Source organism: Ooceraea biroi, chromosome 1, assembly GCF_003672135.1.
Source record: "Ooceraea biroi isolate clonal line C1 chromosome 1, Obir_v5.4, whole genome shotgun sequence".
NCBI classification, from domain to species: Eukaryota; Metazoa; Arthropoda; class Insecta; order Hymenoptera; family Formicidae; genus Ooceraea; species Ooceraea biroi.
In genome coordinates, this window is record NC_039506.1 from 7,519,386 (window position 1) to 7,537,307 (window position 17,922).

The 17,922-nt window shown below is 42.3% G+C and overlaps 1 protein-coding gene across 1 annotated transcript; it reads left to right on the forward strand.

Moving 5' to 3' along the window:
- The first annotated feature begins 1,504 nt into the window (after positions 1-1,504).
- LOC105285438 lies at positions 1,505-16,858 on the forward strand. The gene is made up of 10 exons (XM_026968833.1): positions 1,505-2,465; positions 2,535-3,154; positions 3,905-4,094; positions 10,457-10,629; positions 11,003-11,065; positions 11,159-11,286; positions 11,627-11,998; positions 13,147-13,490; positions 13,640-13,906; positions 14,271-16,858. Exons 1-10 carry the CDS (start codon positions 1,505-1,507, stop codon positions 14,711-14,713), a joined length of 3,561 nt encoding a protein of 1,186 aa, XP_026824634.1. The 3' UTR covers positions 14,714-16,858.
- The last annotated feature ends 1,064 nt before the right edge of the window (positions 16,859-17,922 follow it).

The window sequence follows — 17,922 nt, forward strand, 5'->3', positions numbered from 1 at the left end:
TACCAAATTGTTAACCTCCACGCGAAGACAGCCGCGCGATGGTAATCTAAATTGAACATAACACACAACGCGAATCGAGATAACCAATCAGCGTCGCGGAAAAGAGGCCTCAACTATTCGATAAAAAAGAACTTCACGAAGTTAACACGCCTCTTTTAGAATAGGATTATAATTTTTAATGATTAGATTGACAAAGTATTATTTTTCACAATTAAACTTCGCAACAGTTCTTAACGAAATGGATGCGTAATAATCTGTTTCAACGCATTCTTGAAATCTCCACACAATGCTCTATCATAAAAGTCACCCTCTTTCCAAGAGTCATGAAAGAACCACCCAGTCTTTCCGAAGATATTTATTCAAGCCTGCGGAAGCCATCGAAAAAGTTTTAACGACAAGTAGTAATAATAAGCCGTAAAGTTTCGCGCGTTTCCGCATTCAGAATGGATACGATGCCATTATCGGTTTTTTATAATTCAGAGATTTGTTAGCACTTTGTTTTGTTATTGTTGAAACTCATCTTCACTGTTAACATCAGTCATACTATTTTACAGAGAGAATTCGTTTTTATAGGAAAATCAAGAATTCTAATTGAGTAAAAATTGATCCCAACGATAAATTAGTAATTAATATTTAACATAAAGTTTAAAATGTAAATGTATTGTCTCGATTCTTTGTGATCGTTCGATTTGTATGTTCGATTTGTGATCGTTCGATTTGTATGATCAAATTCATCAAGTTGACAAGAAGTGCGCATTGAATAAGTAAAATTAATTGACTGTTATTTAACGATAGCTCATATTTTTCATTCAGTTATAAGTGGATGCAGTTCATTACTGTCACACACGCGACAGATCGAGACAAGGGTTGGCAGCAACGGCGTTGACACATCTAGATCAGGATCAATGCATAGAACGATACCCCCGGCTGCGTGACGAACGGTATTTCATATGTCGCGACGAGAAATGGTTCGTTTTGATGCCCCGCCTCGTTGCACTTGATAAATCGTTCCGTATTACGAAACAGCAGGAGCCACCGCGAGCGACGTATAAAAAGCAAAAGTGACTGGGAGATTCATCTAGCGAACATTTTGTTTTACATCTTCTCTTATTTATTATGCGAGCGACCGATATAATTTCTCCGTCATTGCTGAAGGGAAAATGGAAAACTACACGTTATCAGGTCGATTAATCTCTGAGAATATTTTTCAGTAACAATATTAAAAGTTATTAAATATGAGAATCACAAGGAGACGCTTGCTTTCCATTAATCACAGTAAATTAATGACATCAAAATTAATTGTTAAATGATAAACGCCCAAATAAATCGGAAGAAAATTTTCTTAACAAAAAATATTGCACGTTTGAAGATAATTTGATATTAACATTTTCTGAATCATAGCAATATTAAAAGATATTTAAGTAGATATATGCAGGATGGCAATCTACGCTTTATACATTCAATGTAAATGTATTTTATTCACCATTTTATTGCAGATACTAAAATGTCGCACTCAGAGTTGATCAGTGATCTGGACGTTCCTGAAAATCCGCAGCATCCCTGTCAGTGTTCCGCGATCAACAATATGGATCCTATAAGGACACCGAGGGACAGAGCGGAAAGGAACATGGGCAGCACCAGGATCCCCAACAATTCAGATCTCCCACGAAGTCTGGAGACCTTACAGAATGCTTTCGAGCCGATACGAAGATTGGAGAGTCCCCACACGGATAATTCGCAGCTCAGCCTGGACAGTAGCAGAAGCGTTGACCTTCTGGAACATCAAACGAATATATCACCCAATCCTAGATCCGTCACTAATCAGAGTTCGATGTTATCGCTTCACTCGCACAATATCTCCTGCAGTCCGCGCAATCTAGACCTGTCTCGCAACCTGGCTTTCGAGGCAGCTCGAAGGGTCCAGGAAAGCTCAAACCTACAGGATAATCAGCACAGCTTGGCCTCCAGCCCCAATCGTCTAGAAGTCGGTCCGAATCTGTTTGAAGCGACCAGCAAAGATCTGGATAAACAACTGGAAGACGTTCAGGCCGGTTTGTCGTCGCAGAAGCAAAGCTGCAGCAAGGACAAGCTAAAGAACGTGCAGCAGGTGCTGAACCCGTATCAGCATCACCACGAGCCCACGGCGGTAGAACGTGGTGTACATGGACATTTTCATGGAGACATGCATACCCATATTTACAAGCACGCTGATAACTTCCGCAGCAACGCGAATCTAGACGCTGGCGAGGGTCTGATGGGCTTCCAGCAGCATCAGCGACAGCATACGCACCATCACCACGGTAACACGAAAGCGAGCCATCATCACGGATCCAACGTGCATCACGCGCACACGCAGGCTATGAGTGGATATCACCATGGGAATTTGGTGACGACAGGTCTCAGCCATGTCCATGGAAATTCCGGTCTAAGTGCGTCTGGTAAGAATCCTTCATCTTCTGCGATCAGTATCAATTATTATGATTATAATTTCGCAATAAATGGAATTTTGTTTGTTGTTCCCATTGTTGTTTCAGGTTCCGGTCCTATCAACCAAACCAGCTCCACCCCGACTGGACATCATCATCCAGCTTCGATGCCCATCGCGGCCACGATAAATCACGTAAACTCACCCCACAGTCATCATCGACTTGGCACCAGCACCGGTTTGACCCACCACACGAGTTCCGCTTTTCCCAGCGATCATCACGGCGCTTCCGGTGCTCTGAGCGGCGCGTCGTCCAACTCGAGCATGATGAACCACGGTGGATCGCCCACCGTGCACCGACACGTAGTCAACAGCAGCCTGTCGACGACGCCTTTGGGTGGTCATCATCACGGCAGCTCATCCGGGAGTCTAACCGGTCAGTCCAGCGTGAATCATCATCATGTCAGCTCCGGTATATCATGTGAATCGTCGTCGTCCAACGCCAATACTAGGACTCATAGCAGACTAGACCACGTTCACGATCATCATCATCACCTACAAGCGGTACACTCGTTGCACACGAGCCATTCTGATACTAGACCAAGAGATCGCGCTCCTTCGAGCTTGGATCATCACGGACATCATCACGGTCATGTGCACAATCATGGCCACCAACATGGACAAAACGATCTGAAGAATGCGTCCCTTATAGGCGCCGACGCCATTCAGGTATATCAAGGAAGCTTTAGCATTTTATACCTTCCATATGGAGAGATCTACATATAAAACGCGTTTTATACTATGATTTCGGCATGATAGAAAACGACCGCAAGATATTTTCCATATTGTAGAAAAACGCTGTTTCAAGAAATTAATTAGGTCTCGCGAGATTGCCAGCTCCATAAATTTTCTTCGTGCCTGACCAATTGAGGAGAATGACTTATGCCACTGTTCCGCCCAGCGGCTCGTATATTCCTAGCCGTTTTTGCCGCCACATCTCAGAAAATACATGTTCGTGAATCGCCATATCTCTATCTGCGCACGCTTGAGTTACGCTCGCCGTGTCCTGGCCACGCGAGAAGCTATAAATCGTATACTAAGCAACGGTTCTGCCCTTAGAGCTTATATCAGGAAATATTTTCAGCCGCGGGCCAAATGCACCGCGCGCACGCGGGAATGATTAATGGATCGGTGCCCGTTGCAGGAATGTTCGAATTTCGTCGCTAGTGCGACGAAAAATATTTCATCGGGCATTCTTCTTCCGCAAGTGTTGATACCGAGCGAGTTCATGGGACTAACATTGAGATTCATACGATCTATGCTTCTCGCGTGAATTCGGCGATCGCGGCCTCTGTAAATCCTGTATAGCTTGGGAACGATTAAGAAGAAAAGAATATTTAAATAACATTATCGCTAACAAATATTTAGATACTGCTCTTTGAGGCTGTTTTTAATTATTTCGATATCTCAATACTTTAGGTTTCGGCTCCTACAAAGAATAAATGTCAATGTCACGTGGTGCAGCAACCCGGTGGAAATAATAGAGGAACGGAGGGCGAGAGTGACGGAGGCGTCGAGGTAGCATCAAGAATGCATCAACCCCCTGCCCTTCCGCCACGACCACCGCCAAAACCGACAAGACGTTACGAGACAACTGCTACTAACCAATGTAAGAGACTCGCTTTTGTGCATGCACTAGTTATTTAATTTGTACTTGAGAGAGTAATTGTGATCACGAGGAAGAAAACGTTGACAGATATCTGCTTTTAAACTGCTTCCATTATTAAATATGTATTTTGTCATTCTTTAATTACCACATTTTTCGGATAAAATCTCTGTACATTTTAATGAGGAAAACAATGAGAATTGAATGAGTTAAAAATACCGTTGAACGGAATCGCGTATTTCTCGTAGACGTGACATTCCTCGTGCAAGCTGCGCGCACGTCGATACGAACAGTCGATTCGCGATATGAATGACATTAACGCCCACTCTCCGTATCGGTGACTTAATTTCCATTCGAGATTGAAATGTCAAGCCAGTCGTTGAGATGTCGGAAGAGGCGGGCGTTTCCTGAAAATTCGCCGAGCCATCACGGCTGGGTGGTAGTAGCTCCATCCTATGTCGGGTTGTTCTACGATTGTTCTGGACAGCCGCACTATCAGCCGGATGAGGAGGAGGCGACGTCGGCGCGAACGTCTTATCAATCGTGGGCCGACGACGACGGCGTTATCGACGACCACGCGAGTTTTCTACCCCGCTCGCCCGAAGGGTGCGTTCCCGCGGAATTTCAGCCCTCGACCGCGCCGGGTCGCTCGAATCATCCGGGGGTATATCGACCAGTCGATGCTCGCACCATCCGAGAGTAGGACGATCCCTCCAGCCGAGGGATGCGAGCGACTGGAAAACGGTGGACCGACGACATGACCACGCTCGCACGATCAGCGTGACGTGCACGCGCGTGCTACTGCGTCGTTTCGTTTACTGAAGAACCGGAAAACGACCGATTTACTTACTTGGATCTCTTCCTCGTGATTCGGCGGGCACCATCGGAAGCCGCCACCTGTGGGACGTATCACAACGTGTCCGCCACGATTGTGGATCTCGTCGAGTGCGCGATCGTTGATATACGAAAGTGGATTTTTACGTTTAGAGAAGGACATGGACAGGGAATTGATATGAGACGATCGATCGAACCAGTTTTATTCTTAACACATGAAGTCTACCATCGGATGATGATCGATCGAGAATAAATCAAGCGCTTCGTGAGCAGTTGATGACGATTTCCGACGATGATTACTGATGGTGAAAGTGAGTTGACCCAGCCGGAAATGCACGACGAACAGGTGACCTTGAGAAACAGTAAGCTCTCATGGTGACACGTGACCCGTACGTGCAGAATTTTCGCAGACACGTATGGCTTAATGACGGTACCAGGATGCTCATTACGTCGAATGTGCTGCTACGAATCGAGTGTCTCGTAACATCGATCATTTTACAGTGCGACTTTTTTGCGTTTCGTGCGGAGTAATGAAGAGTATATTGCGTACAATCATCCGATCATTTGTCAGAGTCATCTATGTTTCTTCAAGGTGATAGGATTGCGTAGATAATTCACTCGTCATTACTGTACGTCTTGGATCACATTAAAACACACTTAGATAATAAATTATTTGACTTAATAATTGTATATATTATGTGTGCCACTTGGCAATTTTTTGTCGTTCTGTTTCTTAATTTTTGTATCAAATTGATCTCAAGCAAATTTTGATTAATTATTGTGATTAATTATTTTATTATTGTGATTAATTTAGTATTAAGTAGAAAGTTTAGAAATAAGATAGAAACAATCGTAGATTGTAGACGTAGCTTTCATAAAAATGTACGATGATTGTACTGTATCAGACTATAATTGCACGTAAGAGCTTTGCACGTAATTTTTCAAAATATTTCCTAACGTAATTGAGTACATACATTTACGTCAACATCGACATTGTTGATCAAACGCACTTAATCAACACTGCACCTGCAATTCCGAAGGAAAATCTCATCGTGATGCTACAACAATAATTACTTTTAAAATAGTTACAATCGGACAACGCACGAATCAAACGACCAGCATTGAATCCAATTCTGAACAGTCCGCGTATTGATATGCGATTCAATTACGCTTGATAACGTGATATTCCCGTTAAACGAGGAAACATCGAATGGAACAGGAGTTCCAGTCAATTTAGCCAATTATTGGGAGAATTGTGCGCCGCGATAGAGAGCTGGATACAAAAGGGATCGACTGATTAATGCAAGAAGAGCCGTCGGCGCCGCCACGTGATAGCCAGCGACAAAAACAGGGGTAGAAATGAGCCTGCGGGATTGCTGAGGATCGTCGTGAGCGGGTACGAGGTGACGCGAGGAAGATGGATGGCTACCCGGTACTCCAAATAGTGCGTTGTCGCCTCGGAACGGAAATGGAGATGGACAACCAGGGCTATCCGTTCCCGATGGCGACACACTCGCACTCGCACCTGCCGCATCCAGCAGCGAGCCACGCGCACTTCCCGAGGCCGCATTATCCGCATCCCTGTGGTACGAGCAACCCCCGTTGCTTATCGCGGCTCATCACTTTTTCTTTTTTGCGCTCCCTTTGTGCACTCGTGTGCATCGTTATTAATAGATCTGAACCCCATGACGTTGTCTTGAGGCAAGGTCAAAGGTTGCGGCGCTTCGTTCTTTTGACGCGCGCATTTTCCATCCGCTGAATCTTGGCGGCGTGTAACTTAAGATGGAAAACTCCTTCGTTTAAAATAATTTCTTACAAAATATTAATATTATAAGTATTTATATATTTTTTTAAATATTATAACGGAGCGAATAGCAATAACTTTTTTTTATAGACATAGTTTTTTTTTACGTCGATTGGGCGAAAGATGCTTGATCGTACGCTTTATTTATCGAGCATCGTGATGAAACAATTTGAGAGCCTCTACTATGATATCGCGTTTTATTTCCATTTACATTTCCTTAGACAAACACCAGATCATAAATTCTTCGTAACGACTATTGCTGGAATCGATCCATATTACTAGGCCGAATATTATCACGATAAAAATTGTTCTCGGCGTATCGACTTATCTGTGTGCCGTATGTGAAACGACTTTCTTAGCTACGTGCTTCGAAATAGATGACTCCAATTTTGCGAGGGTGGCTCGAATCAGATCGTTGCACGTTTATACGACGTACATATAAAAGGATGTACAGATTTTTCCCCTCGTTTTTCCTCTCTATTACCACGGCAACGCGATAGGACACATCCAAGTTCGTTATTTCGTCACACTCAAATATTTTGTTTCACTTGTTTCCATTATTAACGGCCAGCGGCAAATCGTTTGTAACGCTTTCCTTTCCAGGAGCTCCAAAATCATACACGAATCGTCAAATACCTGATTCGTTCAGCATCGATCCAAACCGGTGCTCTCGTCGACGGTAAACACCATGACGCAAATATTGGGTTGGCCAAAAAGTAATTGCGTTTTTTTATATAAATAAAAGGCGAATTTTTCATGGGAAACAAAAACTTTATTAAACAATATATTGTCCATTTTGTTTGATTATCTTTTGCCATTTTTCAGGCAACTTCATGATTCCGCGCTCAAAAAAGTTCTTATCTTTTTCAGCAAAAAACAATTCCAAGAACGATTTGATATCTCATCAGCAGTAAAGGTTTTACCATTCAAGGCGTTTTGCAAAGAACGAAACAAATGGTAATCTGATGGTGCCAGGTCTGGCGAATATGGTGGATGTGGTAACACATCCCATCCAAGCTGCAACAATTTTTGACGAGTGACCAAACTTGTACGTGGTCTAGCGTTATCATGGTGAAACACAACACCTTTGCGATTCACCAATTCTCGACGTTTCTGTTTGATGGTATCATTTAATTTATCCAGTTGACGACAGTATACGTCTGAATTAATGGTTTGATTCCTTGCAAGCAGCTCAAAATACACAATACCTTTAAAGTCCCACCAGACTGACAGCATAATCTTTCTTTGGTGAATATCTGCTTTTCAAGTGCTTTGAGCAGGTTCATCACGCTTGCTCCACGATCTTTTTCGTTTGACGTTGTTGTAGACGATCCATTTTTCGTCGCCTGTTATCATACGTTTCAAAAATCGATCATTTTCCTCACGTTTCAAAAGAGAATCGCAGATGTCAATACGCTTAGTGAGATGAATTTCTTTCAGCTCATGTGGTACCCAAATATCGAGCTTACTAATGTATCCAAGTCGTTTTAAATGGTTTTCAACACTCGATTTCGATATGTTAAGATTCTCAGCAATCTCTCGTGTCGTTAAACGCCGATTGGAATCGATCAGTGCCTTTATTTTGTCATCATCAATTTCGATTGGCCTTCCTGAGCGTGGTGCATCTTTCACATTAAAATCTCCAGATCGAAATTTAGTAAACCAATTTTGACACTGCCGCAATTTTAAAGCATCTTACCATATACATCACATAACTTTTTATGAGCTTGCACAGCGTTTTTCCCTTTTCGGAAGTAATAAAACAAAATATGACGAAAATGTTCTTTTTGATTTTCCATTTTGAAATCGACGGCAAACAAACAATTGTTAACGAAATCGTGTACTTTCTTTTTCTAAAACAAGCTTGAACTGTGAGTTGTTAACCTACATAATGAATTTGCGGTTTAGAATGAAGTTAATTACATTTCAAGACATGTATGTTCATCTATTGGAAAAAAACGCAATTACTTTTTGGCCAACCCAATAGTAGGTATACCGTGCGTCAGGTCGAAGGCTAGACATTGTTAGCTTCGAAAAAAGTCCGGAGGTCCCCTGCATTTTCCGATCACGAAGATTCCATCGTAGAATCGGACATTACTGATGTCGGTGATCTTTGTCCGCGGAGATGTGTGAAAACCGTGAGTTCACCCTCCGGGAATCTGGATCGAAAGAGCAGTTTCCTTTAAAGGATCCATCCGACTACTCGCCTTCCCTCTCCCTGAGAATTTCCACTCCGTAAATCTTGCATCCCGCCTTTGAACGGCAGATTAGAATCAGAAGACGCGTTGCGCTCGAAGGATTTCTTGAAAATATCCATCGAATCTCGCGCTCCAGAGAAGCCATGGCGGATTCTTGCCTTATGTCTTATCGGATTTTTATCTCCGTTATCTTTGACAATTATGATTTGCATGTTTCTCGGCGCGAGAGCGAACATTTATTTCTGACGGAAATAGTTTCCGATCTCTGATTCTCATGAGAAAATTTTACGAGTTTTCTTTACTTGTGTCCGCTCCAGTTTTCGATCTAATCGTCTGATAGCTTTCTCCCGTGTTCTCTCAATAATATATCCGATCCGAAAAACAGGAAAATTTATCCCGAGGGAACCTCGAGAATATTAGCACATTGTTTTCGTAGGTATGCGGTATATCGACGCTTGAGGATTCATTGAGAGAACTTCCAATACGGTCGGCGTACTAAACTCAATAGGGAGTTTCGACAATGGGAAGTCGAACCCGGATGCCGTCAAACGGAGTAACGCAGCTGCGCCGAACGTTACAAAAGCAGCGCCGTAAGCATTCCGCAACGTGGTCGTGATAGAAACGGAAACACAATCGGCGGTTCCTGAGTTTCCACTAGAGAATTATGCGAGATACACGATAAATGCGTCCACGAAATTTTCTCATTTTGTATTTTTCAAACGATTACTTAAAACGTCACGTATCACAACTGGGTAGAAATGTTCTCCCTGTGATTCTTGCGTATAGTGCACGATTTTACAAGATTCAGCTTTCCCGACGCACTTTTTATCATCACTTATCATTTCCACATATCTATGTAAGGGCTATTCGACGACCCTATTCGCCGTCTTTTGTAGGACTATCGACCCTTCCCAAGAGAAACGCGACAGGAGTGAGTCGTGCTGGGTTCCCGGTTAGCAGGATAACGATTGTCCTCGCGTGAGAACCTAACAGCAGTAGTCCTGATCTGGCCACAATGAGAAACGTGCCGCGAACGAAATTCCTCGAATATCCATAGACTGTGATTACCCACAAACTCGCTTTGATATTCACGTCTCGATAATGCGTCGGCGGCGGGATTCGAATGAATTGCAACCTTGACACCACCGAATTCTCTCATCAATGGCCAAACTCGCCAAATATGTCGTTTTTATTTCGTTTCTAGATCGAAGACGATTTATGCATCCATTTATACATCTTATTACTCTCGTATTTAGAACTGAAGATTTCAATACAACAATGATTCAAGCCACTCCTTTAACAAAAAGCGAAGAAATAGTTTCAGTCTTTCCATAATACCTTAAAAGAGTGGATTGGATCATTAAACTCTTCGAAAATCTCTCGTATTGCAACAATCCAATCTGCAAGCAGTGTAGATCGGCTTTACGTCGGCGTGATTCTTTTGCGATCGTTACCAAGATACCGACATTCTGATCACGCGCTGGATTTTTTATCAAGCCGAATTAGAATTTCAAGGATCGATTTTGCAGGTCACACCGGCGAAGGCGGCTGCTGCAAGAAGTACGTTGTCCTTTGCTGCCTATGCGGTGGGGTGAGTGCGGCGGTCGGCAGCCTCTTTTTGGCGGTCCATGCGGTCCTCTCGGCCCACACGGCCAGTCTAGCGCTCTTCGAGACCGTGCCGTCTTACATTCCTGGCATTATGGTGAGAAAAAGAAAGAAAAAGAGAGAAAGAGAGAGAAAGAAACATAATGATCGATTAGGGCAGCCTCATTGCTACATTCAAAGCTGTATCGTGTCCATTCCAAAAACGTGTCGATACTCGCTTCGATAATCATAAAAACAGCTTAACGATATCGAGCGAATGAATATTGTTGAGAAAATACATTTTAAAACGCAACGTTTCATACTACTGACTCGACTACGTACATAACTCAATCCTCAATTGTTACGAGTCATTGATTGTGAGGCGTAATGATTTGTCTATTCGTTCGATAAACAAAACAAACGTTCATAAATAACGCTTGCAAATGATATGTGGAGGCACGCGCACGTTGAATAATTAATTTATCTTCTAGTTGATCCTGATGGGACTTTTCACAATGCTGCTGGCTAGGCGAAAGCATAGATACGGGCTTTTGGTAAGTCCGTCGCGTAAGCTTTCCGTGTACGCGCGGTGAAGTGTCATTGGCGCAGACGTTTCCCTTATTAAATCGGATTTGTAACTTTTACAGATGAAAGTCTGCGGTTCCGTGGGGGTGGTATGCGCGCTGGTGTGCGTCCTCGTCACCGTCACCACCACGGTGATCCACATGTCTCGATTGCAGAATCTCCGCGAGTGCGTTTACACTGCGCGCGCGAGGTACGTACATCCCTCTTCCCCCTCTCATTTATATATGCATATTTCAGAAGAGAAATTACGATCGTAAAGAGATAAAACAAAATCAGTGTTATTATGAAGACAAATATGTACCAAGTAATATAATAATAATAATAATTCTGCGCATTGTCTGATGTTATCTATGGAACGTGCCGCTAAAAATCGTTTCTGCACAAGCGGTTAAATAAATCTTGACTTGTCCGCGAACAATTTTAATTATAAGATACGAGGTGCGTCGAGATGGTTTTTTTTCTTGTTTTTCCTTCCAAACGGATAAACATCTCGAACGGATTATTAATCTCAAGCTCCCACGGCGATGTAGATCGTGCACATGTTATGGTGCACCGGCATCGAAGGGGGATCCCGGTGTGCTGTTCGAGGGAACTCCTCACTGCGAAGCGGTGCACGGCGCGCTGTCGGACTGCCTGAGGGCCCTTTTCGGCGTCTCGGTGGCCGGTATACTGGCCTGCATATTCTCGTGCATGCTGGTGTACCAATTGTTGAGTCACGAGAAGAAGAAGATGTATTGGGAACAGTTGGAGCTGCGATGCCGGTCGTTGTACGGCCAGGGTGGCACCGTGGGACCACCAGCCGGCTCCTGCGGCTGCTGCAATGATTGCGGGGGTGCGAGCCCATGGTGGGCCCAGACACCGGGAAATCTGTACACGCCGAATCCTGACATGGCACCGTCCAGGTACGTAAAATAATACTGTTGCAAAGGAAATTAAAAAAATATTATCTACTAGTTTGATGGTTTAAATTTAAATGCCATAAATGTGTGTGTTTATGAATAAAATTGAATAAATATTATACATGTTTAATTAAAAGTGGCCCCATATTGTAAAACTGCAACTCGCGTCAAATATTTTTGCAAACTACGATTGCTTAAAATTTTCGTTTAAAATCTATATTTCGTTATATATTATATATTATATGTATAAATAAAAATGAAATTACACATAACTCGATCCACATTTGTGACACAATGGGTTTTAATAATTAGATTGCAACGTCTGACGATCACGTATTCAATGAATTTAATAAATTTGGTGCGCTGGCATTGTCGCACACGACATGAAAGCAACAGAGTGCAATAAACTCGTAAACGTGGCAATGTACCGGTGCTTCTGTGTCCGTTGTACATTGTATCCCGGTAATCCTTTAATATATGGCATTAATTAAAGCAGCATTCCACTCCGATATTTGCAGAAAGGTTTCCCGAGTCTCGGAAACGTATTGTGATGGACGATGGCGCCCTTTGAAGTTCACTTTTATCCGGTGTCGCGCAAGCTGGTAATAAAACACGCGGCCGTGCACATCGATTGGTTTTAAAGTACACTGACGCACAGACACACGACTCGACAGACTTTGTTTGACGTTCCCCTGAAACACTATATTCAATCCACTTCGTCTGGTATCAATCTCGAGTACGCAAAAGAAAAAATAAAACAGAATTACGTTTGCATTGCACACGATTCAAATCAGTTCACAAGCCGGCAAAGAATGTTGCTCCGTTAAAGAGCGTTTATTGTAGCACACGATATTGTAACGATCGATGATACGATGATACCAATTTAGTATACCAATACGATATACTTTTGTAATATAGATGCATACTCGTCGATATTTCCTTTCGAAGAATCTTTAAAAATATATTGTAACAGAAATATATTATATATTGCATATATAATAATATAATTGAAAACTATTGGAAACTAATTTTCATAATTAATGTTTTTTATTTTTATTTAGGTGGTCGAATCGATAAAGTTTCTTTTAAAATATAGAAAAATTCGCAGTTTTTCTTCTGGTAGAAATTAGCGAACTGTTTTCTTTTCGCAGAAGATGGCGATTGCCTTGGACGAGATCAAGAGGTCCAGCACCGAGTCCAGATTCGAATTACGGCTTCCATACTCAGGCACGACCAACAGAAACCAATGTGGAGAACGAAACAGGCCCTTACAGTGTTCTCAACTCGCAGTCGAGTGGTCCTTACTCTGTCTTAAATACTCAAAGTGCTCCGTACACTCCGAGTACTGCGTCTTATAGTGTTCTAGAAACGCCAGTGCCATTGTGGGGACCACCACCTCCTTACAGTGATCCGAACAGTCCTGCCAGACGACCACAAGTTGCCGAATCGAGAGCCAGAATCGCTAAAAGGATGGATAACTTCGAGAATAATGAAGGTAACTATCGGCAACTGTGCGAAAAGTCAAATAACTTATATTTTATAAGGAAATAATATTAACAACAGCTATATAAAAATACAAGTGTCTGTTAAGTTTTGCTGTTGCAATAAGCAATCAGAAATTAAGCGTTTTTCAAAATATTCCAGATCACAGATCGAGATCTGCAAAGCGTCCTTCGGACAATTACGAGAACGCCGAGGAAATTTCCAACAGCACGGACCCTGAGGGCGGGAACGAGGGCACCGTCAAAGGTAGGAGAGCCAGAAAGCCCCTCAAGGGCGTGGAGAACGGGGCATTTCAGCAAGAAACGAATCCCGGCCCGAAACAGTCCGAGAGCGAACTATATTTCGGTGACGTATCCTCGTGCTGCGGACCCGAAAGTAGTTTTTACGATCTGGCTGTGGATAAAGAAGGTACTACCGAAGTTCTGTATCTGCGACAAAGTCTGCGCGTGAGATCTGTCGTCGTGAAAATTCTACGAGGAGACTCGTCATTGCTCCGACGTTTAAAGATTAATCTCTCTTTTCTTCTCTATTTCGTTAATTAAAATTACTTTTGAAGCACTAAGTGCATATCCACAAGTCTCTATTATTGCAAAAAGTGGAGAAGTACTTTTAACTCACAAGGGCCGCTAATTTAATTCTACGATTCTTACGTCGTTACGTCGATCATATAAAGTTCGCGCGTATTTACAAATGGTTGCTTAATTCTTAAGAAATTAATGCTTGTAACAAGAATGTTTATCAGATTTTCCACGTTTTATTCCAAATTTTACAGGCGCGGAGCATCCGGAAGGCGTCGACTATCTGGCTGCCAGGCTGGGCAAACGTCAGCTGTCGAAGCGGTCTCGACTGCCTCTACCCTTGCCCTCAGAGAGCGCTGATATCCCTTCCGACAATTATGCGAACAGCGATGAACCGAGGAACGTGAGGGGTCCGTTTCTCGCTCCCGACGCGCAATACGAGGTCATCCAGCAGAGTCGCTACTCCTATTACGCGTCGAAAGACGACGAGGAGCTGCAGGAGGGCCCAGCGAGTTCCGGTTACTTCCGGGAGGATGAGGGCGATAGGGTACGTGACAGGGACTACAGAGACTATAGGAACGGCCAGGAAGACGAGACGCCGCAGTGTTGCTTGAGCGATTCGACTACTTTGGACTCCGGCTGGCAGAGTGGCGAGCAACAACAATCGGACGATAACGTGCGACCGGTGAATGTGTGAATTTTAGACTCTCTCGTAAAGTTCCAGTGAGAAAAGCAGATCGAGACGCGGATGATGCTCGTTTTCCCGCAGGAAACGTATCACGCGAAGAACAATTAGATTGTGACGAGGGAAATATGACAATAGTTTCTGACCTGTGAGTACGTAATTTAAATCAACTATGTGTAGATCTTGAAGGCGGCGAGCGAAATAGATGACTGAGATTGCAGGAATCTTTTCCTTTGCATTCGATTCGGAATGAAAGAGCGGAATTAGACGTGATGATAGCGTTCGAGCTTGGTAGATGAGATCCTAGTCGGACGGTTTATGCACGATAGTAGATTTGCTTTTGAAAAAGGCAATGTAGCTAAGAAATTATGAATGCACCCAATTTAATTGGGAACGTGCGAAACACTGAAACACTAAAACACTGAGAGATATGAGAATAATGTGTATATATCAGTTCAGATTGTACCAATCCTCTTTCTGTGAAAACAAATGAATATTACTAACGAGAATTCAAGAACAATATCTCGCAATTCTTAAGTAACTGAAGTAGTCGTGACATCGACGTGACATCATGACGTCACTCTCTTCCACAAATAATTATTAAATAGCTTATTAAATAATGATAATTAAGTTCCATTATTTTTCAAGCTAACTGGTAAAAGTAGAACCTTGGCTGACGCGATTAGTGGTGCGTACTTTTACGACTTATTATATATGTGAATTGAAATGTCAAACGTTTCGATTCTCCTCAGTCTAGTAATGTAAATTACAAAGGTCGTACGCAAATGCTAATCTCGATTTTGACGAGAACGAACTGCCATTTCCTTCTTAAGAAGCTTATCGATTCAATCTATAATCTATATGTACGTGTACATTTTAATTGAAAATAGTGAAATACAAGTAGAATCAGAAGTGATAATTAACGCTGATTCTTGATAGAATCTAAAGCAATGTGATCTGTGGTAAACAGTCCAGGCACACGAAAACTCGTGCTTAGCTCATAAATCGCCCATCGATGATCACAATTGACGAAGCGAGACGAAAATCGGTCGTTTTGTGTTAAAACGTGATCAGTTGTTGGGAGAAAAACGTTTGCCACGCGAAAGAAAATACTCACGGCAAATTCTGTGTATTTTTGCTAATTAAGCGATGTTGCTCGTGTTGCTCGTAGTAACGAATAACAGCAAGTATAATTAAATATATTCAAGAGACGAGTGAATGGACGAGAGCGCCAGCGAGAGAGAACGGAGAAGACAGTAATAGTTTCATAGCTGAATTGTTGGTTGAAAGTGTATTCGTGGATATCCGTGAACGGATAAGTATATACGATCGCATTATTAAGACGACATCAACTTTATGCAGTTGCTTTTTATTTTATACTATTTATTGTAATTGATTTGCTAATAAGCTGCGATACGTTTATCAAATAATTTGCTTGAACTTTATGTCGCGTGTTGGAGATTGAGATTGCCGATACGCGGTTGTTCTTTGTTGAATACGTGGTAGACCATGTATGTACAAAAGTGTGCTTTACTCTTGCCGATTAGATGTATTAGCTGTAATTCTCAAGTAATCCCTGTCTCCAAGATATCAATGATCAAACGATACCTTCGTAATCGTATGTTTAATAATTCAATTTCGCGATTAATAAGTCGCATCTTCTGATGCCATTTAGATATTTAATTTACTCGTCTGATTAAATTAAAGAGATCACGTTACTCGTGACTAAAGACGCTTAAGTCGTTTCACACTTTCGCTTTGAAAATTCTGCACTTGAGCCCTTCGTTTGATGATTGCGCGTTATCGTTATCAGTGCTTTTACTGTCAAGTCGCTTCTTCTTCAAATCTTGCGTCATTGCGAGGGCGCGCACTCGCTTTCAGAATTACAATTCAGGCGGACCAAGGACAATATAATAAAGAGACCGATCGAAGTTAAGTAGCAAGTAGAAACAATGTAAATGAAATGCATATTTTATCATATGGAAGCGACGGAGTCAGATTACAGAGCAGTAGCTTAATGTCGTCTAAGTGAATGAAGTGTACCTTAAGCGCGAGCCGCGAGTCATAGCAAGTCCTGCGCGCCATCGAACAATGTAGTTGACGATGATGAATGATCAAGAATAAAGGACGATTTTGCGAAGAACGCGACACGACAAATGCTGGCCTTTCTTTCCATATCGATTTTACCTTATTTGTCCTTCAATTATCCAATATGTTCAGTATGCATAAAATTCCGTCCCTCATTATCACGTAGCAGCTACGTGATAATGAGGGACGGAATTTTATTGCATACTGAACATATGTGTGTAAAATTATAATAGAAAAAATAATATTTCTGTGATCTTTATAGACATCTTTCCTTTTAATATGCGTTTGTTATGGATACAATATTAATTGTGTTGTCCATCTCTATGCATGTGCAGCGCGGAGATTGGCGAACACGCACGCATACAGGTAAACGCTCGAAAGGAATGCAGTTTTCAAAGCGGTAATGCTATTGTTAATAATTTCCTTAAAGAGAATTCCGGCAACCTCGCTATTCGGTATCAGATTGTCTGATATATCATGATGAGGCGTTAAACTTTCACAATGTGTACATGCATGGAAAAACGAAAGGCGGATGCATGGCACATAATACTATTTCCTATGCGATCCAAGCAGGACGTATAAGTTTGAGATTTTTTTTATATTTGGCGTAGAAAACGTTTCGATCTTATCAACATCGTGCATAAGTCTGACAAGCCTGACTATCGAACGTTGTGTCTGTAAAAAGACGATATTCAGAAATACGATATTCGGAGATACGGTACCCTTTACGTTAACGTTATCGCTTTACGCAACAGCTTTAATGGTGATTAAAGTTTTATGTACTCGAGGATGAACTCTACACTATCGCTGCCCGTATCGCAAGTCATAACGGAGGTTTCGCAGGTATTCTCAGCGTTTCCGGAGTAACGTTTTATAGCTGTCGTCGCACAGTTTGTTAAGCAATAATATCTTCGAGATTCGTATCACAGCGCACGTAAGATCTCTCGTGTACCGTACGACGGGACGCTTAATTGATCAGCGGCGAGGAAATACGCACGCAGGAAATTCAATAAAACGGACTTACGTTATTTTTATGCTTATAATGTGTACGCTAAGCCCGACAAAGCAGTAACGGGTTTTAAATAAGTTATTAGCTCTTTTCAATAATTGACAGAGCATTTAATCGTTCTCGG

Coding starts and splice junctions, on each gene's coding strand:
- LOC105285438 (XM_026968833.1), top strand. CDS start 1,505: ATGTCGCACTCAGAGTTGATCAGTGATCTGGACGTTCCTGAAAATCCG. Junction 10,630..11,002: donor CTTACATTCCTGGCATTATG/GTGAGAAAAAGA, acceptor TTTATCTTCTAG/TTGATCCTGATGGGACTTTT. Junction 11,999..13,146: donor CCTGACATGGCACCGTCCAG/GTACGTAAAATA, acceptor TTCTTTTCGCAG/AAGATGGCGATTGCCTTGGA.